The 22407-nt window shown below is 28.6% G+C and overlaps 4 protein-coding genes across 4 annotated transcripts; 2 read left to right on the forward strand and 2 right to left on the reverse strand.

The window, feature by feature from the left end:
• Positions 1-803: 803 nt before the first annotated feature.
• Positions 804-1619, reverse strand: LOC139112577 (uncharacterized protein PF3D7_1120000-like). Its single transcript, XM_070673666.1, has one exon. The coding sequence runs from the start codon at positions 1617-1619 to the stop codon at positions 804-806; it is 816 nt and encodes a 271-aa protein (XP_070529767.1).
• Positions 1620-7421: 5802 nt separating this feature from the next.
• Positions 7422-9308, reverse strand: LOC139112578 (ATP-dependent DNA helicase pif1-like). The gene has a single exon (XM_070673667.1). The coding sequence runs from the start codon at positions 9306-9308 to the stop codon at positions 7422-7424; it is 1887 nt and encodes a 628-aa protein (XP_070529768.1).
• Positions 9309-11362: 2054 nt separating this feature from the next.
• Positions 11363-14159, forward strand: LOC139112597 (golgin subfamily A member 6-like protein 22). Its single transcript, XM_070673685.1, has one exon. It carries the CDS (start codon positions 12270-12272, stop codon positions 13653-13655), a length of 1386 nt encoding a protein of 461 aa, XP_070529786.1. The 5' UTR covers positions 11363-12269; the 3' UTR covers positions 13656-14159.
• A 7108-nt stretch (positions 14160-21267) lies between these two features.
• Positions 21268-22094, forward strand: LOC139112579 (uncharacterized protein PF3D7_1120000-like). The gene is made up of 2 exons (XM_070673669.1): positions 21268-21679; positions 21796-22094. Exons 1-2 carry the CDS (start codon positions 21268-21270, stop codon positions 22092-22094), a joined length of 711 nt encoding a protein of 236 aa, XP_070529770.1.
• Positions 22095-22407: the final 313 nt, after the last annotated feature.

Here is a 22407-nt window from a genome sequence, read left to right on the forward strand (position 1 = left end):
GTCTGTATCCATGTCTCACATAAAAATATTACGTCCCACTCTTCCAATCTTTTCCAAAAATCCTCGTCCTTATTTCCTAATCCCGCCACATTCCAGAATCCCACCTTCATTATCCTTTTATCTTTAACTGTATTTTTATCTTTTTTTCTTCTTTTTCTTTTTTCATCCTCTTCGTAATTTGATCCCTTTTTTTCTTTTTCCGCTTCCTTTTCCTTTATCCTGTTGTACCGGAGCGGTGCACGGGGTCCGTCCTCCGAATATTACACGTTCTGGTGTAGGAGGATGACGGCGTTTGTATAAATAAATATCGTTTTAGTCGTTTGATGTATATATTTGTGTTTTATTCTTCCTGTGTGTTTTCGATGATAGAGTTACGAGTCGCTACCTCGAACTCTCGAACTGACTTGCACGAGCTTCGGAGCTCGTGCATTTTATATTATTATTTTTTGGTCTTGTCAGCGAAATAGCAGAAGGAAGTGGCCGCGTGCCCTACTGCCTTCTGCTGATAGCGCGCGATGTCGAAAGGCTGACAAGACGGATTCTTAAGCTCAGCAAATTCCAACAGTTTGGCAATCTGCTGAGTTGTGTATGAAAATGTGTCGCGCTTGGTGGTCAATGACCAGCGTGCGCTGTTGGGTTACAACATTCCTTATCTCTTTCTCCGCCCTTTTTTAAAAATTCATGTTTGCCTTGTCTTCCCTTATCCTTCTCCCTTTCCCCCCTTTCCCCTCCATTTCTTTTACCACTTCATATAGTCTTAGTTTCTCTTTTAAATCATCTCACACCAAAAAGTCATTTTTTACTCACAATTTTTTATACCCTATTTTCACTTTTTTTCCTTTCTTTTTATATTTCTCTGCTTCCCTCTTAATGCACCATTCCACCTTTCTTTCATACTCCGTTAAATCATCTTCTATCCATTCCGTCCTCTCCTTCAATTTCCCTTTTCCCCTCATTATCTCTACTTTATCCTTAAAACTTTCCAGTTTTACCCAAGCCATACTGTAGCCCCCCTTGTTAACCTCGCCAATCTTATTCACGTCCACTATCTTGGCCTTTACCCCAATTTTCTCAAAAACTTCTTCCACCTTTTCTCTCAATGCCACTTTACCCTCTTCTTTTAACTTTAATCCTCTGATAATTATATTATTTTTTCTCCATTCTTTTCTTTTTCTCTCCTCACCCATTTCCATCATTCTTACTCTTTCCTCCAGGCTCATCATTTTCCAACCAATTTCTTCTGCCGTATCTTCTGCTCCTTTTCCCCCTTTTTTATTTACTTTTTTTTCTAATTCCTTCAACCTTTTATCCAATTTTTTTTCTAGCGCTATTTTCTCTTTGTTCCACATTCTTTTTAATTCCTCCATCTCCTCCTTAATCTGCGTTTTACACTCCTTCACTTCCTTCATCTGTTTATTTAACTTTTCAAAGCCATTCCTTACTTCTCTAATCACTTCCTCAAATCTATCTTTACTAGTACCTTCTTCACCATCTCTTTCTTTCTTTTTTCCTTTATCACCTTTCACTGGTGATTTTCCAATCTTGCTACTCTTCCTAAAACCTTCTATCTCTATTCTTTCCTCTTTATCTTCCTGCCTTTTTTTTCTTTTTTTAGCCATCCTAAATGCCAGTTTAATTGGCAAACTATTTGATCTCTCTCTTCCCAGCTTTTCCACTCTGGGCGGCCTTCTTAGTTTTTTTTCCCTTTTTCCTCACTACCTTTATTTTCTTTTTTCTCTTCCAGCTCTAGCTCCATTTTTCTTTTTTCTCTATTTCCTTTTTTTCACTTATTTTAACTTTATTTTTTTTTTTTTTAATCTCCTCACTTTAACTGCTTTACTCTTCCTCTTTTATCCTTCCTTTGTTTCTTTGTTCTTCTTTGTCTTACTATCTCAATTTTTTTGTCTCACGATCGTGCACCTAACCTCCAAATATTCACCCTTTTAATTTTCTATCTAATTTCCTTTTCCTTCCCCGCCCTTACTACCCTTCAACAGCCCTTCTACTTTACCTACCCTTCTACCTTCTACACTACAGCACCTCTTTAAAACACCCTTTTTTTCTATCTTCTCCATTCTCAGCACATACACTCACAGAATCTCACGTCTTACTCATACGCTATCGGAAACGAAAGACAGAGAGTTTATATAACAAAGCACATATTTGCACTCGAAATACAGTAGAGCAATGTTTTTTGGCGTTTGGAAAATAATATTTCTTATTTTAACACTTGGATGTTATGTGATATTATTTACCCAGGGTACTGAATATAATGGTCGCAACAGTAATTCTACATAAAATTCTATAAACATTAACGACTCGGAACCAAACCTCGATCCAAATTTAGTTTTGCCTGCACCATGAAATTAAATGTTATTGCAAAGAAATGTAAATCAATGAATTAATTATGACGAAGTTTTTCAACCAGATGTTAGAACTGAATTAATTCATAATTATTTTGCAAAGTAAGTTTTTATTTGGTATAAACTAGCTTAACATAACAAATATAAAATATTATACATTTCTGTTTTTTTCTTCAATAAGTTAGAAGCTACATAAATAAAGAGAACCATATAAAATGTTTATTAATTTTGTTTTGTTAATTGATTTAAATCACTGTATTGAATTATATAAATTTATTATCATTATTTTAATAAATATAATATTGCGATGTATTCTTCAATTTTAACATAACTTAAATTTAAAAATATATTATCAATAATTACAGATAAAATTAAATTAAACTTAAAAATATAGAACTTAATATTAATCATTTATAGGTGCGTTAATCTAGTAAGCGTTAGAAGTTTTTTTAATTTCTTATTCTAGAATATACTTTTTAATTAATACCTTTTTTCTAATAATTGCACCTCTAGTTCTTCTTTTTTTAACTGCATATTTAAAATTTGTATTTTAATTCCACTTTTAGCTTTAGCGGATACAAAAAGTAAAACGAACAAGAAAAAAGAAGAGGAATAAGGAATAGAAATAAGAAAATACACCTACCCCTTGCCTAGAAAACAAAAAGAAAAAAGAAAAAACATATAAGAATAATAGGTAATTTTTCTAAAGAGTAATTTCTAAACATATATAGAATTATATGTCAGATTAATTTGATCGGAGAACATCTAAGGACAGTTGTAGGTGATTCTATAATAGATAGGCACCGCAGGATTCTATAATGGATAGACATACCGCAGCCATGACATTCATCTTGTGGTTTTGGAGAGTACTGTTTCCAGATTAAGTATAGGTAGTGTGGATCTACAGTTCCTCCAACACATCCTAATAGACGAACAACACACCCATAAAGCCCTACACAAGAGGGTGTCATCAACTCATAAAGGCTGCGGTCCAATTCACGCTCACAGCGCCATCAGCGCATTCACGATCGGTCCGATTCAATTGGTGAGCGTTTTCCGTATCAGCTCAGCTGATGATTTTGATCGCGCTTAGCCGCCGATTTTGATCGCGCACAGCCGCTGATTTTGATCGCGCACAGCCGCTGAATTTAATGGCGCTCAGCCGCCAATTTTAATCGCGCTCAGCCGCTGATTTTGATCGCGCTCAGTTGCAGACTTTAATTGTGTTCAAACAACGATGTTTTTGGCGCTCAGCCGCCTATTATTTTTTTTCTTAAGAAACAAAAATAAAAAAAAATAAAAAAACAGAGAGAGGGAGGGAGAGAGAAAAATAAAAAAAAGAAAAACCAAGCAGGCCACGACAAAATCCAGAACTTGAAAGCTGTAAATAAAGGAAAAAACGTGAAAAAGTACGAGAATTAACGCGTAAGAAATTTCGAGCCCGTTAATTAGCCAAAATCTATTTTTCAACCTTAATTGGCTAAAAAATAGATATTGAAGAAACTGCGTCAAAATTTCTACTCGTTAATTCTTCTATTTTTTCGGGTTTTCTCGTTGTTTTAACGACGAAAAATGAAAAACATTGAGAAAACGTGAAAGAGTGCGAGAATTAGCGCAAAAAGAATTTAAGTGCATTGATTGGTTGAAATTTTTAAACTAATCAACGCATTTGAACTTAGAATTACGAGAAAATGCGAAAATTAGCGCAAATGCGATAAAATGTAAGAAAAGCGCAAAAAGATTTCAAGCGCATTAAATGGTTGAAATTTTTCAACCAATCAACGCATTTAAACTTAAAATTACAAGAAATTGCGAGAAATAGCAAGAAACCCCGATAGTATGCGAAAATAGCGATAAATCTTGAAAGAATGCAAAAATTAGCGCTAAAAGATTTTGAGCCCATTAATTGATTAAAACTTTTTAACCAATCGACGCATTTAAACTTAAAATTACGAAAAAAGCGAGAAATATGCAAACAAATATCAAAAAATCTTGAAAGTATGCAAAAATTAGCGCTAAAAGATTTTGAGCGTATTAATCGCTTAAAATTTTTCAATCAATCAAGGCATTTACACTTAAAATTACGAGAAATTGCGAGAAATAGCAAGAAACCCCGATAGTATGCGAAAATAGCGAGATTTCTTGAAAGAATGCCTTGAAAGTATGCAAAAATTAACGCAAATAAATTTCGAGCGCATTGATTGGTTGAAATTTCTTTACCAATCGACGTATTCAAACTTAAAATTACAAGAAAATACGAGAATCCGAAAAAATACGAAAATTAGCGCAAACAATAAAATGCAAAAAAAGCGCAAAAGGATTTTGAGCGCATTGATTGGTTAAAATTTTTTAACCAATCGACGCATTTGAATTTAAATTCTAGAAAAATTGCGAGAAATAACAAAAAAAAACCCCGAAAGTATGCAAAAATAGCGAGAAATCCCGAAAGAATACAAAAATTAGCGCAAAACGAGAAAAAGCGAAAGAAAATTGGAAATAAGATAAATAATGACAATTGAAAAAAACGGAAAAGAAAGCCATTGAGAATATAAAAAAGTGAACGTAATATACACACGACGATAAACAATGACGATAGAAAGAAAGAAAAAAGAAAAACATTGAAAATGTGAGAAAGCGAACGTAACGACATAATATCTTACCACGGCTATCGCTACATACACGATGATCTAAAATCCAATTTCCGCTGTCAACGTGGCTAAACTAAAATAAAATTTATACATTATAGTTTATTTTTAAAATAATTTTATTATCCTCATACTTACTGCAATTCAGCTTTTTTAATTCTTTTCCTTGCTCTCAATATAACTCTCAATATAACTCAATATACCGCTGATTTCAATATCACTACCGCTGAAATGACAGCGATTGTAAACATACTAGTCATTGTATATTATGCGTTACAAAACTCATAATAAAAGAACTACACTTTTGTGTAATTAAACTCTTCTTAATACGCGATCAATCATCTATCGATTTTCCTGTTCATTGTTTCCCTTCAAAATGGCGAGCAACAACGTCTTCGGCGAGGACGACATTTTTAACCTATGGTAAGTAATAAATAAAATAAAAAAATACTACTTAATATTAATAATGTATATATTTAATAATAATGTACATTTATTTTTCAGTGACATGGCGGATCCAATTTTAAAAGTGCAAACACTTGGCCATGGCAACGATGATCATGGCAAAGACGAACCGGCGGCTGCTCAAAAGCAGCATCCTTCTCACCACGAAAAGGATGTTGCTCAGCAGCAGCCATCTCGCCGCGATGATAATCCGCGAAGGATTATTATTAGAAGAGACGCTACCGGCCACGCGTCTCCTCTTGAAGATGTACAAGATAATGAAGAAGAAACAGTAAAAACTTTAAAAAAAAAAATTGAAGATCTAGAAAAAAAAACTATCTAGACGTAAGTATGTTTAGTAACTTAATTAATTTATAATATTATTTATAAATATATTTCTTAATTTTTTTTGTTTCCAGCACCCCGCTGGCAGCGAGGAGGCCAAAACAATAAAGGCAGAGGACGCGGTCGCGGTCGCGGGCGCGGCCAAGGAGGTGGAGGCGGCAAGCACCAGACAATCTATATATCAGTATAAATGTAAGTATACATACAACATTGTTTTTATTATATCATTTAAACAACATAAAAATACTTTAATTAAACCATTTATATATTATTGTAGATATACTTTCAAGGATCTCGAAAAGATTGTCTTCACGTCCAAAATTTTAATTATATAAATTTATATTATTTGGTAAATATTATATAACAACAGTGTTAATCTTTTAACCAGTATTTTATTTTTTCTTAAGAATTCTGTATTATATACCAAATATTTTTATCAATAAAAAGAAAAGAAATACTAAATTACTACAAAATTTTTACATTTTAACACCTCTGATATAATATAAAGATAGATATTACATTTACTGCCAATTTATTTTAGCACAGTTATTTTAATATAGCAAAATAATTATTGATAATGTATGAAGAACATGTATTAAGGAAAAATAGAATGCTGGCATATATTAATATAAAACTAGTAAAAATTAAAGATACACACTCTTGTACTCACATCCATCCATACATGTATAGGTATATACAGTGTGTCGTTACATAATTGTATATAATTATTTTTTAATTTATGTTTTCGTGGCGTCTTGTAATACGAGTCTGTCAACATTGTAATATTTTATATACTAGAACAAACCAGGCGCGCGCTACGCGCGCGCAATATTTTATTTTCATTTTTTATTTTATTAAATTTTTTAAAGATAGGATAGGATCTTATCTTCCATATAAATAAAACAAAATAAAAATATTAAAAAAAATTTTAATGTAATAAAAATATTAAAATAAAATTAAATATTTTTTAAATGTATCTGATAAACACCAATAAAAAATAAATGGTTAAAAAATTAAACCATCGTTTAACGTAACTAAAATTTGACATGAACAAATCATATACAAGCTTCGTTAATTCATAAACACGTATGCTGTTTTTCTTTTTATCCTATTTTGTATATCCATATATCCATACTGCTGTATTTCCTTATATTAATTATTAAAATAATATAGTGTATTATTTTATTTATTATTTTTACTTCCTTTTTTTAATATATTTATTTATTAGTATTATTATATTATTTTTTCTTTACATTTTTTTTCTTTTGTTTTTTAAGTTGTGCTGTACATCAAAGTTTTTTAACCACACCGGTTGTATTTTAAAAGATTAATAAAAATACATCCGACAGTCCGAAGTCTGTATAAGTGAGACGGGAAAAATTTGTTGTACTGCACATTTATTTTTTAATTATTTATATTTATTTTTTTTAAATATTATATATTATGTTATATATTATATCATATATTAAATTATTTTATATTTTATTATACTATATTATTTTCTGTTTTCCTTCTTTTTTCCCTCACCATCTATCTCTCTTCGTTATTTAAATGTTTTTTTTTTAATTTTTTACATTATCTTAAATTTATATTTATGTTAAAAAGATTAAATAATATATATGTATTATTCATATATTTCTTTATATACGTAATTTTTGACATATGTATTTATTCGTTGTTCTCCCAGATAAACAGTTAATGCTTTCCATGATCGTACTCGTGAACAAGCAACGTAAAGTTGACCATGATTAAAAACGTCTCTAGTTAAATCGAGTCCAATTTTTTCAAATGTTTGTCCTTGTGATTTATTAATTGTCATTGCGAAAGCTATTTTAATAGGAAATTGTCTTCTTTTAAATGCAAAAGGATATTCATTTTCGCAATATAATGTTATACGATTTATAAATACAATATCTCCCATTTTATCTCCTGTTAAAATTTGACATTTTAATAAATGATTTTCCATTTCTTTAATTATTAACCTAGTACCATTACAAAGTCCTTCATTAATACTAAGATTTCGAATTAACATTACAATACAATTTTTTCTTAAACGTAATTCATAAGGAGGAAGAGATGTTGGTGATAAAGTATTTAAATATTCTGGTGTTAAAGAATTAATAATATTATCATCATTTCCGCAATTTTCGATACTGTCTACACTTGTATAAATTCGTTCTTCAAATATATTTAATAATTCAACAACTTGTTTATTAATTTTTTCTACATCCACATTTCTTGGAGATAATATTGCACACTTAGCCATGTTATTAAAATCTTGTTTTTTTATTAATTCGCCAAATATATCTATAACAATATTAGCTTTAGCTGGTGCTATACAACATTGAGGAATTTGTATATTATTTTCTGAATCATTTACTTTACCATCTCCCATATCTAATAAAAATTTTGCAAATTCTATTTCCTCTGGTTTTACTCTCATATTTTGCGTTAATGATAATTTTGTAAAATATTTCCAAACATTACTATATTTTATAGATAAATTTACAATTTCACTTCGAGTACCTCGTACTTTAATTGGAAGAAGTTGTCTAAAATCACCGCCCAATATAACAACTTTTCCATCAAATGGTAAATTATTTTCCATAATATCTTGTAATAATTTATCCATTATATCTAATGCATATCGTGGAGCCATCGGTGCTTTATCCCAAATAAAAATATCTATTTCTTTTAAATTTTGAGCTTCTTTAGATTGAATTTTGATAGCAGATGTCGAATCAGCAAACAATGGAACTGGTAATCCAAAAGTTTTATGAACTGTCTTTCCAAAAGGAAGTAATGTTGCAGCAATTCCTGTAAAAGCCATTGTATATACTTGTTTTTGTCTAATTTTTGCTAAATAATATATAGTTGTATATACAAATGTTTTGCCTGTTCCACCTGGACCATTAATATAAAAACAATTATTATTATTATCATTATTATCTATTTTTTGTAAAATTAAATCTACAATTTGTTTTTGTTTTTCATTTAATCGATTATATTGTTCAGTTCCTATTTTCCTCATTTGTTCGTTTCTTTCATAATTTTCTGGATTTTCTTCTATATCATTTTCAATTAGTTCCATTTGTTGTACTTGCCAATAATCATAAATGCTTTTATTTTCTGCTATAAGCATAGTGTTAATTTGTTTTAAAGTTTTCTTTTCTCCTTGTATTGTACCATATCGTCGTGCATAATCTTCTGACATAGCTATTTTAAAATTTTCCCAAAGTTCTTTAGGATGTAATGGTTGACAATGTATTAAAATTCGTACAAATAATTTGCGTAGTTGTCGTGGCATCATCCATCTAACACCTTCATTCATACACCTAACCCATTCATCATCATCTTCAACCAAACCTAAAGCCAAACATGTTTCTGTAAATGTTTGATGAATTATACCATTAACAGTTTTTAAATCATCAAAACTCGTGGCTCCTTTAATTGTTAGTAACAATAATCGTAAATGAAATAACTCCGTTTGCGATGGACTCACAGAATACATTCGGCCAATACAATTAAAATAACCTTGACGTTTTTTCCAGTGTGATATATTTTGGCCATTAATTTTTTCTTTCTTAAATGTGTAATATTGTGGAATTTCTATATATAAATATTTTTTTGCTTCAATATCACGTAAGTTTAATGCAAAATAATCGATTAACATAGTGACTTGATTTAATGCAGAAGCTAATGCACTTTCAATTGAATCATTTTCAATTATTACATTTTGTTCATTTGGCAAATGAATAGGTAATCGTGTTATAACATGACTTTTTTCTTGTAATTTTTTATTAAGTATTCGCCAGCTACTACTCTACCTTGTATCATCATTGTTTTCTGATGATACATCTATGGTCAGAGTAAATGTCTAACATTCTTACAACTAAAGTTCTTCTCAGATGCGACACGTCCCGCTCTAGCTAAGACGTCGCATCTTTCCTTGAATAATATTCCTACCTGAAGGCATACCTTTTCATGTACTAATTAATAGGCCATAGAAAAAATATGACTTCTTCAGGCAATACTACCAAGTAGAAGAATCCTACCTATTTCATTTATTAAACAACACACTCACATTTCATTCTTAACCGAGAGAGTGATCGATATGCATTCTGTTTTAGAAAACGCGAAACTATATTTCGTTCATGTAAAACCAAGAAAACATTTAATATGCAAGCGTTCTTTTTTTTTCCCACCCAAAGTTTATTTGATCACTGTTATATTTAATAGTATAAATAATTTTTAAAAGTTACCTTTATTCTGAATAAATCTCTTTTTATTTAAGAGAGATTAATGGGAGATTTATGAGAGATTAATGGCTATTAATGCGTCCCTAATATTATGTTCGTAGCCTTGCGACAAACAATAAAACTCAATCGTCGGATATTGCAGAAAACTATCGACAATGCTTCTGAAAATACAGAATGTAAATTAATTTCAAAAAGAAAGAAAACGTTTTAAAAAAATAAAAAAGAAAAATAAAAAGTAAATCAATCTCTTTAAAATATCTATCACCGTGTCGCATGCGGTTTAGACACGTCTTACCAGCACGGGAATTTGTTGTTATGAGAGATTAACATGTACGACTGTGCGACGGTCAGATTGTAAATTAATGATGATTCCAAAATTTGATAATTTGTGATTTGCATTTTGTTTACATATACGCGAAACTATAACACAAAATTATGAAAAAGCAACCGTAAAAATGAAATTATATTTTATTTTTATATAACCGAGAGAGCGATTGATTTGCAATATATTTCCGAAAACGCGAAATGATATTTCAATCTTTAAAATCCGTGGAAAAGTGCGGTATGTATAATATATTATTAAAAAAACAAAAATTAAAAAAATTAATACCAAGAAAACGATCACTCCGAAAACATGAAATTATATTTTATTTTTATATAACCAAGAGAGCGATTGATTTGCAATCTATTTCCGAAAACGCGAAACGTCTTACCAGCACGGGAATTTGTTGTTATTATTATTTGTTATTATTTTTTTCCCTTATTTTTTTTTAATTAATTTCTTCTTTTATTTTTTTTCTTCTTTTATTCTATGCTCTTTTTTTTTTATTTTCTTTCTCTCTTGATTCTCTCTTCTTACCTTCTTCTTATATATTTTTTTTTTTCTTCTTTTTGTTTTTTTCTTTTTTTTAAACAAAATGAAAAAAAGTGTTTTTTAATTATTGCATTATTTTACCTATAAATATAAATTAAATTGCTAAAATAATTTAAATTAATTTAAACGTTTTTAATGTTCAATATAACATTCTTAATGTTGATTAATCATTTATTTATTTATTTATTTAATTAGTTATTTAATTCATTATTTAATTATTTATTTAATTATTTATTTATTTACTTATTTTTTTATTTACTTATTTAATTATTTATTTATTTATTTACGTATCTATTTATTTATTTACTTATTATTTATTTATTCATTATTTAATTATTTATTTAATTATTTATTTATTTACTTATTTACTTATTTATTTATTTATTTACTTTTTTACTTATTTATTTATTTAGATATTTAATAAAATTAATTAACTTAAAATAAATTACAAATATTCGTTTTTTTTTTTTTAATAAAAATACATTAAATATATTAATTATAAACTCAAATTAATTTAATATAACATAACAATAAAACAGGAACTTAACATTAAAACATTATTTTAACAATTTCAAAGAAATAAAATACGTATAATAATTATAACTTATTATCAAGAACAAAATAATTCAATTAAATTAACAAAAAAATTAAATGTAATAAAATTATGTAATTAAATTGTTCTTCTTTTTTCAGGCTGAAATAAAATTATATTTAAATTAGTTTTAATGTATTAATTTTTTAAATTAAGTGATTAATTTTAAATTACCTCTGTATTAGTACTTTCTATTTTCCTTTTTTTTGGGATTTGTGATCCTTTTAATATTTGAATTAATGACATTTGTCCTTCTAGTTTTCTTATATCGGTAATACGGTTTACTAATAAATGTACTGGTTCTAAAATTTTGTTATTAATATTATTGTTATTATTATTATTATTTGTTGACTTCCGTTTCCGGTTGCGCATGAGGTGGATGGGTGAATGTGTGGTGTAAGAGCGACAAAGGTTTAAAGGGAAACGAAGGGCAAGATTTAGACAGGAATGAGTTGTAGTGAAAGAGAAAGTTAGTAGGAAAAAGGGTAAATGGAGGGAAGAATGGGGGAAGAGGAATAAGAAAGGAAAAGATAAGGAAAGGAGATAGATGTTTTGAGGTTAGATGTGGGTAGAAGACAAAGGAAAGTTAAGCATAGATGACAGAGTAATTAAGAGGGAAGTGTAGTGGAGTTTTTAGTAGGAGAAAAGTGAAGCAGTTGGACGGGTAGAACAGTGGGGAATAAAAGAGCAAGGAGTAGGTAAGGTAGGAAAGGATAAGATCGAGAAAGGAGTAGTAAGTTCAGGAACATGAATGAAAAAGTATTGGAGGGTAAAGGCAAAGGCAAACATATGCAGCAGGAAGGATGGATGGAAATTATAAAAGAATTAAGAACGGGTTTTGGTGTGATGGCAAAGGAGTTAAAAGATACAGCAGAATGTAATGTGGAGATAAAGAAGTGTTTAGTGGAAATAGTGGAGGGTTGTGAAAGAGATAAAGAAATGTTTAAAAAAAGAATAGTAGATATGGAAAAGAAAATTAAAGAATATGAAAATAGAATAGAAAAGTTTGGAAAGGAAAAGGAAGAAATGGAGAAAGAAAAAGAAAGGATTAGAAAAAAGGTTGAGGAAGTAGAAAGAAGAATGAAAGGTTGGGATGGTAAAATAGAGAGGATAGGAAAGGAAAGGGGGGAAAAAGAGAAAGAAACGATGAGGCTAAAGAAGAAAATGGAGGAAGTAGAAAATAGAATGAAAAATTGGGAAGAAATATTGGAGAGAGCAGGAAAAGTAAGAGGAGAAAAGGAAGAAGGGACAGAAGTTAAAGATAAAAGGTTAGATGAAGTTAAAATAGGAAAGGATAGTGGAATAGAAGAAAGATTAAAGACTTTGGAATTAGATAAAAAAAAGATAAAAAGGGATTGGGAAGAGAAGGAAAAAGAGATAGAAGAGAAGAAGAAGGAAAATGAGAAAGAAAAAGAGATAGTAAAAAAGAGATTCGAGGAAATAGAAAAAACTATGAATGGCTGGGAAGAAAAGTTAGAAAAAGCGGGAAAGGTAAAGGATGAAAATAAGGCGGAGATAGAAGAAAAAAAGGAAAGTTTCATAGAAGATAATATAGGAAAAGAAAGTGGATCGGTAGAGAGAGTCATGAGTTTGGAGTTAGATAGAGAAAGAAAAGATAGAGAAGTAAGAAAGAAGAATATAATAATAAAAGGCGTGAAAATAATGGAAGGGAGAAAGGAAGTTTGGAGAAGAAATGTAGAGGAAATAATAAAGATGACGGGAGCAGAGGTTAAAGTTGGAGAAGTGAGGAAAATAGGAGCAATTAATAAGGAGGGGATGGGAATGGTGGTGGTAAAATTTGAGAGTATAAAAGAGAAATTGGAGGTTTTTAAAGGAAAAGTAAAGTTAAGGAATAGAAAAGAATGGATTCAAGATGATTTAACGGTAAAGGAAAGGAAAGCAGAATGGATTATCAGGGCGGAAGCTGAGAGATTAAGACGGGCAGGAAAAATGGTTAAAAAGGGTTATATGAAATTGTGGATAGAGAATAAAGTATGGGTGTGGGATGAGGTAAGAGAAGAACTGAGGGAATGGAAAGGCATGAGAAAGGAAAAGTGGGAAGAACAGGTAATAAAAGAGAATGAGGTAAAGAGAAAGAGGTTTGGATTAAGTGAGATAGGGAAAAGATTGTAAGAGTTAGTATAGGAAAATGAGATTAAAAGGTAGTAGAAAAAGATGGTAGATAAAGATGTTTTTAGAAGAAGAAAAGAGGAAAATGAAGGTTAGAAGTGTGAATGAGGTGAATGGGAAGATTAAAAAGAATGCGCCGGAAGCGAAGGTCCCGTAGCATGTGTGAGAGGAATGGAAGTATGGGTGAAATGTGGCTCTCTCTCTCTAATGTTAGAATTAGTATTTTGGTATATGGAGGATAGTTGTATAATAGTTTAAGCATTGGGAAAGAAATAATTGTAAACGGAGCGGAGGTCCGGTGTACCCCGCAAGGGAATAAAACACCTTCTGTACTGTATTATTATTATTTGTTATTAATTAAAAAGTATTATTAATATAAATATAATTTTTTTTTACCAGATGATTGAATTAATCCAATAATTTGGACTTTGTTTCCTTTATTGATATTTAACTTTATGTATTCAATTTTAGAAAATTCTAAAATGTGTACTTCTAATTTATACATCCCGTCCGTTATTGCCCCACATCCAATTTTTTTATTTAATTTGGGGTCATGTATCTCCGCAAAATTTGTTTTAATGTAACCATCTAAACCTTTTTAATTATTATAAAAAATTTAATATAGTATTTGTAAATTTTAATTAATTTTTAATAAAATTTTTTACTACATACTAATTCGCTGTGTTGTGTTAAATATTTCAGTAAATTTAATGGTTATTGGATTCTCTATAAAATTTGTTGTAGGCTCATATTTCCCTAAGTTTGTAATAATTGAATTACTGCGTATTAATAATTCAAATGGTACATTTCCATTATTAAATGCAGCAATTTTTGGTACTCGCGCTTGAACACCATCCAGATGAATAATCTAAATATTTTTTAAATATAAGTTATTTAAAAAAAAAGATAAAAAACAAAAAAAAGAAAGACAAAATATTTAAATTTTAAATATAAGTTATTTAAAAAGAAAGATTAAACAAACCATAAAAAAGATAGTAAAAATAATTCAAAAAAATTTTTTAAAAAGTTAAATTAAGTTCAATTAAAGTTAAGTTTAAATTAAGTTTTACTTAATTTTTTAAACCTACACAATTTGGTAAAATTTTTTCTGAAATTTTTTTCTATTTCATCGTTTCAACAAACGACTTGAACTCTTCTTCCCATTCCGTTACTAATGTAAAATTTAAATATTTTAAATTGCTGATTACTACCAACAATTTTTGGTGAATCGATGCCGTCCACAAAACCAATAATTTCTCTATTAAAAAAGAATTAATTTGTAGTATATTAAAATTAATTAAAATAATATAACTTAATTACATTAACTTACACGGTTGCATCATACAATTGAATACTGTCAATTAGTTCATTAGTGGACAGCATTTCTTCTGGATTTGTTTTAATTAATTCGTCCTCTAAATTTTCTAAACTCATTGCACTTGAAAACAAAATGTGAATTTAAATAAAAAAATAAATTGAAAAAAAATAATAGAAAAATTAAACCAAAATAAAATAAAAAAAAAGATTAAAAAACCTTTTAAAAAATTACCAATTAATTTAATACTATTTATTACCTATTATTTGAAGTTATCTCTGTATTCATTTTTAATAATTCGTCTTCAAATTTTTCTAAACTCTGCATTATCTAATTTTAATTAAAAGAAATTAATTGATAATGTAATTTAACACAAAATAGCAATATTTAAACAAATTTTGTTAAACAAATTTTGTATTAAAAAAAAAAAATAATTAAAAATTGTTAAAAAATTATTATTAAATAGTTTTGGATAATAATTTATTTATTTAGGTAGTTATTAATAAAAAAAATCTTTATTACTAACTGATTATTTGTTTTTTGTATCTGATTATTTTTTATTATTATTTACTTTCTGTTTTTTTTTATTACTTTTTTTTGTATATATTTAATTAATTTTATTATTAATTATTTAATTAATTAATTAATTTATTTATATATATATATATAGACATATATATATATATATATATTTATTTAATTATTTTTTTTTATTTATTAATTTAATTAATTGCTTAATTATATATCTATTAAAATATTTAGTTAATAATTAAAGTTATTTATTTATTTATTTTCTTTCAAAAAAAAAGAAAAAAAAGACCTATTTATTATTTTTATTTTTTATTTTTTAATTAAATAATTTTCTCACTATCTAATTATTTGTTATTTGTATCTGATTATCTTTTATTATTATTTACTTTCTGATTATTTGTTTATTACTTTTGTTTTTTTAGTATATAATTAATTAAATTTCTTATTAATTAATTTATTTATTTATTTATATATATACTTATTTATTTATTAAGTTATTTAATTAATAATTTAATTAATTGCTTAATTATATATCTATTAAAATATTTGAGCACGTTATTACTTAATTAATTAATTATATATTGTGTTCTGATTTTTCAAGTATATATATTATTCAAGAACAATACATTCAATAGACATTCAAAAACATTGTACTCTACCTTGTATCATCATTGTTTTCTGATGATACATCTATGGTCAGAGTAAATGTCTAACATTCTTACAACTAAAGTTCTTCTCAGATGCGACATGTCCCGCTCTAGCTAAGACGTCGCATCTTTCCTTGAATAATATTCCTACCTGAAGGCATACCTTTTCATGTACTAATTAATAGGCCATAGAAAAAATATGACTTCTTCAGGCAATACTACCAAGTAGAAGAATCCTACCTATTTCATTTATTAAACTACACACTCACATTTCATTCTTAACCGAGAGAGTGATCGATATGCATTCTGTTTTAGAAAACGCGAAACTATATTTCGTTCATGTAAAACCAAGAAAACATTTAATATGCAAGCGTTCTTTTTTTTCCCACCCAAAGTTTATTCGATCACTGTTATATTTAATAGTATAAATAATTTTTAAAAGTTATCTTTATTCTGAATAAATCTCTTTTTATTTAAGAGAGATTAATGGGAGATTTATGAGAGATTAATGGCTATTAATGCGTCCCTAATATTATGTTCGTAGCCTTGCGACAAACAATAAAACTCAATCGTCGGATATTGCAGAAAACTATCGAAATGATATTTCAATCTTTAAAATCCGTGGAAAAGTGCGATATATATAATATATTATTAAAAAAACAAAAATTAAAAAAATTAATACCAAGAAAACGATCACTCCAAAAACATGAAATTATATTTTATTTTTATATAACCAAGAAAGCGATTGATTTGCAATCTAGTTCCGAAAACGCGAAACGTCTTACCAGCACGAGAATTTGTTGTTATGAGAGATTAACATGTACGACTGTGCGACGATCAGATTGTAAATAAATGATGATTCCAAAATTGATAATTTATGATTTGCATTTTGTTTACATATACGCGAAACTATATTACAAAATCATGAAAAAGCAACCTTAAAAATGAAATTATATTTTATTTTTATATAACCGAGAGAGCGATTGATTTGCAATATATTTCCGAAAACACGAAATGATATTTCAATCTTTAAAATCCGTGGAAAAGTGCGATATGTATAATATCCTTATTATAAAAAACAAAAATTAAAAAAATTAATACCAAGAAAACGATCACTGTTATATTTAATAGTATAAATATTTTTTAAAAGTTACCTTTATTCTGATTTATTCTCTTTATTTAATAATTCTACCGCTTTCTTTCTTTTACTCCTTCTTTCTTTTTACTCTTTTTCCGAACTTTTCTTTATCCTGCTTTTCTTTCTTTCCTTTTTTTCCTTATTTTCCTTTCTTTTAAATTACAATATATTTCTCTTCACATCAAACTGTCGATTGAATGATTAAACAAATTATTATTTAAAAAAAAGAAATTTAACATTTCCATGACAACAAAACAAATCGATGATATCGAATCGAATCGCGCGAAATCAAAAAAAAATTTAAACATGAAAAATATATATATATTACAAATTATTAATAGAGAAAGATTAAGACTTATTATTATTATTATTTTATTTTTTTGATACTAACTTCCGATGCGGATAAGCATTCAGTACCCAATATTATACAAAACAAGAAATGCAATATCACATTTTTTCATATAAAAATAAAAAACAGATTGATATACATTATCATATTATTATATAATAAAACTGAGAGGGCGATCGAAAAACATTTATATTTTAAAAATAGAGACGGCGATCGATATACATTTTGTTTATAAAAATGCGACAATATATTTTATATTCTTGTAAAACCAAGAGAGCGATTGATATTCATTGTGTTAATAATCGTAATTTATCATCATATAGCAAATCATCATTTCAATACTGCACCATCCGGCGTAATGTAAATCAATCTCTTTAAAATATCTATCACCGTGTCGCATGCGGTTTAGACACGTCTTACCAGCACGGGAATTTGTTGTTATGAGAGATTAACATGTACGACTGTGCGACGGTCAGATTGTAAATAAATGATGATTCCAAAATTAATAATTTATGATTTGCATTTTGTTTACATATACGCGAAACTATATTACAAAATCAATGAAAAGCAACCGAAAACATGAAATTATATTTTATGTTTATATAACCAAGAAAGCGATTGATTTGCAATCTAGTTCCGAAAACGCGAAACGTCTTACCAGCACGAGAATTTGTTGTTATGAGAGATTAACATGTACAACTGTGCGACGGTCAGATTGTAAATAAATGATGATTCCAAAATTGATAATTTATGATTTGCATTTTGTTTACATATACGCGAAACTATATTACAAAATCAATGAAAAGCAACCGAAAACATGAAACTATATTTTATTTTTATATAACCGATAGAGCGATTAATTTGCAATATATATCCGAAAACGCGAAATGATATTTCAATCTTTAAAATCCGTGGAAAAGTGCGATATGTATAATATATTATTAAAAAAACAAAAATTAAAAAAATTAATACCAAGAAAACGATCACTCCAAAAACATGAAATTATATTTTATTTTTATATAACCAAGAAAGCGATTGATTTGCAATCTAGTTCCGAAAGAGAAAAAAAATTATGTAACAATAGTGTTAATCTTTCAACCAGCATTTTATGCGAAGTTTTTAGGAGTAAACAAAACTCCATGTAGTAAAACTAATTGTATTAAAACAATTTAAAAAAATTTCAATTTTGAAAATGCGCGTATGTAAAAATTGCCTTTAACCTATCGTGAGTGTCGTAAGATTAATTTCAATCATCTTAAGTTTGTTCTCAGTCGCTGCACTGCTAAATTGATGCACACTAGTGCAATAAGTTGGAGTAAATCAAATATAATTTGTTTTATTCTAACTTACTGCACCAGTTACAGCGTGTAACGACTAAAAATAAATTTTTTAATTACTTTAAACATGTTAACCGTGGATATTATTCACGAAATTAATTATGCGATCAAAGTTCGGGAAGTAAATGTAGTTCGTGATCGTGATCCGCGAGATTTTCGGAATAAAATAAACTCGTTTGAAAGAGTGACGGCAAACGTGACTTATTTTTTTAAACTTAACATTTAAAACTTTTTTTCATGCCAAATAATATTATATGGCTAATATTCATAGTCCTTTCTTATTTTAAAGATTGTTTCAAGTACAGTTTTATTTGGTTTTAAGCCAATTAAAGAATCGTATCATCGTTTTAAGACAGTTTAAAATAATTTTGAAATAAGAAGTAACTATAAATACCAGTTTATGAGATATTAATCCCAGTAAAATTTTAAGACGAGCATACGTATGGTTCCAAAGTTTTAAAGAAGTGAAAGTGATATTTTCTCATAATTCATCACTTTTCACATTTTTACAGGCATTAATATCGACCCATCATTTAAAAAATAAAAAAAACAAGAATTTTTGCCGTCACTCTTTATAATAAACGGAAAGTTTGACAGAAATATTGGTTAATTAAAGAATATGTGCGTTTTTTGATCGCGTTAAAGAAAAAATAATTAACTGGTACACATAAATGTACCTCTATCTTAAAGGCGTCTCTAAATGTGTGCGTAGAATACGAGCGATTTTTTAGCAGCGCACCTCTAAAGTTGGTCACACATTTAAAGGCGCCTTTATAAAAGCGCCTCTAAAAGTGAGCTCAGAATGTGGGCCTATTTCAATTAAACTTTCTAAATTTATTTTTTTAATTATCGAAATTTTTGGACTCTAATACGTTTTTCCACATCTCATCTATTTCTAAAAAAGCTAATTCTACTTTTTTTTCATCGTCCAAAATTGTTGGCAGAATTCGCCATTCATATGCTAACCGCATAATATTATTATAATTTAATCGTTTGGCAATTAATGTTAAATCTTTAATTTTAATTCTACCATCATTAAACAATGCTATTTTCGGATCGAAAAATGACAACTGTTTAAAAAAAGGATTTTTACATGGCAAACGGTTCAACATTTTCTGAACTGCAGTAACATAAAAGTCTAAGCATTTTAATTTTATTTCATGCACGCATTCTACAGTAAAATTTTTTAAAAAGCTTTTACATTCCGGTCCCACATATATTTCGTTCACGGGTTGAATATTATTTATATCTTAAATTTAAGTTAAAAACATCATTTAAAACATTTAATTTTACAAAATTTTGACCAAACTGTTATATTAATTGCCGACTATTTTTATATAATAAATGAATTAGAATATTACGAGACTGAAATAAAGCGTTAAAAGTATTAAAAAAATTTAATGAATATTTTAAAAATAATAAATATGCTTTAATTAAATTATCTTGAAAATAATGTAAAATAGTTTCCGCGGATTTTAATTTATCTTCAACGACCGCTAAAAGAAAATAACTTTTTAATACGTCCCAGTTTTCGAAAAGTCGACAAACGCATTTTTGAAAACTAAGCCATCTAGTATTAGCAAGTTTTAATACTTTATGTCGATCTACATGAAAAAAATCCTGAAACTCTGCTAAAATTGCACATCTCTTTGCACTGCCCGAAATATAAGAAGCTACTCCTTTAATTAAATTTTCGCATATGTCCGGTAATTTTTCGCAAGCTCTATTAGCCACAAGTGCCGATGAATGGCAAATACAATTCAAAGTTATTAATTCCGGAATTTCCGATTTTAAATATGTCATAAATGAATTATTACATCCTATCATGACGGATGCATTGTCACACGCTAATCCAATAATATTAGTAATAGGAATTGGACTTTTGTTTTCGATTGCAGAACGAACAGTTGTGTGTCTGAGCGAGTGCATGTAGAAAAAGGTCTTGTGGGAGTAAAATAGTTTTTCAGAGGTAAAGGGTTGGTTTGAGGGAAAGAGGGAAGGGTTTTTAAGGAGGGCAAGTGAGGGTAAAGAGCAAAGGTAAGAATAAAGGGAAAAATCGGGGAAGGTATAAAGCGGAGTTCTTTTTGAGGTTAGGTTGGTGGTGACGGGGAAAAAACTGTGTGTAAGACAAAGGAAAGGAGGAAAGCAAGGGGGTAAAGGAGAGAGTAAGAGGTAACAAAGACAAAGAGAAAAGAAATAAAGAAGATTTGGAAAATCAGTGACCAGGAAAAGGAAAGTGTGGAGAGTGGAAGTGAGGAAAGAAAAGAGGAAAAGGGAAAAGAGAAAATAAAGAAGAAAATGGGTAGACCTGCAAAGGTAGAATTGTTAAGAAGGGAAAGGGCCAACAGCTTGCCAATTATGGAAGCGTGGAAGCAAGGGGAGAAAAGAAAGGAAAGGCAGGAGAAAAAAGGAGAAATAGAAGGTTTGGAAGGATTTAGGAAAAGTGTAAAAGTTTATAGATCGCCGGTGAAAGCAACAGAAGAGGGTGGTGAAGGAGGAATAAGCAAGGAAGGTTTTGAAGAGGTGATAAAAGAGATGAGAAGTGAATTTGCAAGGATCCAAGCGCAGATGGAGGAAGTAAGGGAAATAAAGGTACAAATCAGAAAGGAAATAGAAGATTTGAAGAAAATATGGAAAAAAGAAAAGATAGATTTAGAGAAAAGAATAGATGGGATGGAAAAAAAAATAAAGGAAAAAAAATATGAGGGAGGTAAAATGGAAATACCAGCAGAAATACAGAGAAAGGTTTTAAAGCTTGGAAGAAAGAACGAGAATGTTAGAAATGGGAAAAGAAAGAATGGAGAAAAAATAATTTAATAATAAGAGGAATAAAGATAAAAAGTGAAGATAAAAAGGCGTTGAAAGAACAACTGGGAGAAATATTTGGAACAATAGATGTGAAAGCAAAGATAGAAAATGTAAATAAGATAGGAGGAGTGAATAAAGGAGGTTTTAGTATGGTATGGGTAAAGATGGAAAACTTTAAAGAAAAATTGGAAATACTAAGATGCAAAGGAAAACTAAAGAACAGGACGGAATGGATAGGAGACGATCCTACAGAGTATGAAAAGAAAGTGGAATGGCTTATTAAGACAGAAGCGGATAAACTGAAAAGAGAAAAATAACAGGTGAAAATAGGATACAAAAAGATATGAGTAAACAAGGAAATGTGGTTATGGGACGATTTGAAAAAGGAATTGAGAAAATGGGATGAAGCGAGAAAGTTTGAAAAAGAAGGAAATAAAAGGAAGAGGTTGATAGTGGATAGAATAAATGCAAGTTTTTAAAAAGGGGCGGAAGAAGAGAAGGAAATGAGTTGAAAAAAGAGGAGAAAAGATGAGGAAGGAGGAAAAGAAAAGGATAAGGAAAAAATGGAAAAGGAAAGATAAAGGGAAAAAAAAGAAGAGAAGAAAAAGAGAGTGGAAGAAAAAGGCTGAG

Source organism: Cardiocondyla obscurior, unplaced genomic scaffold (assembly GCF_019399895.1).
Source record: "Cardiocondyla obscurior isolate alpha-2009 unplaced genomic scaffold, Cobs3.1 scaffold31_0_849067, whole genome shotgun sequence".
In the NCBI taxonomy this organism is placed as follows: Eukaryota; Metazoa; Arthropoda; class Insecta; order Hymenoptera; family Formicidae; genus Cardiocondyla; species Cardiocondyla obscurior.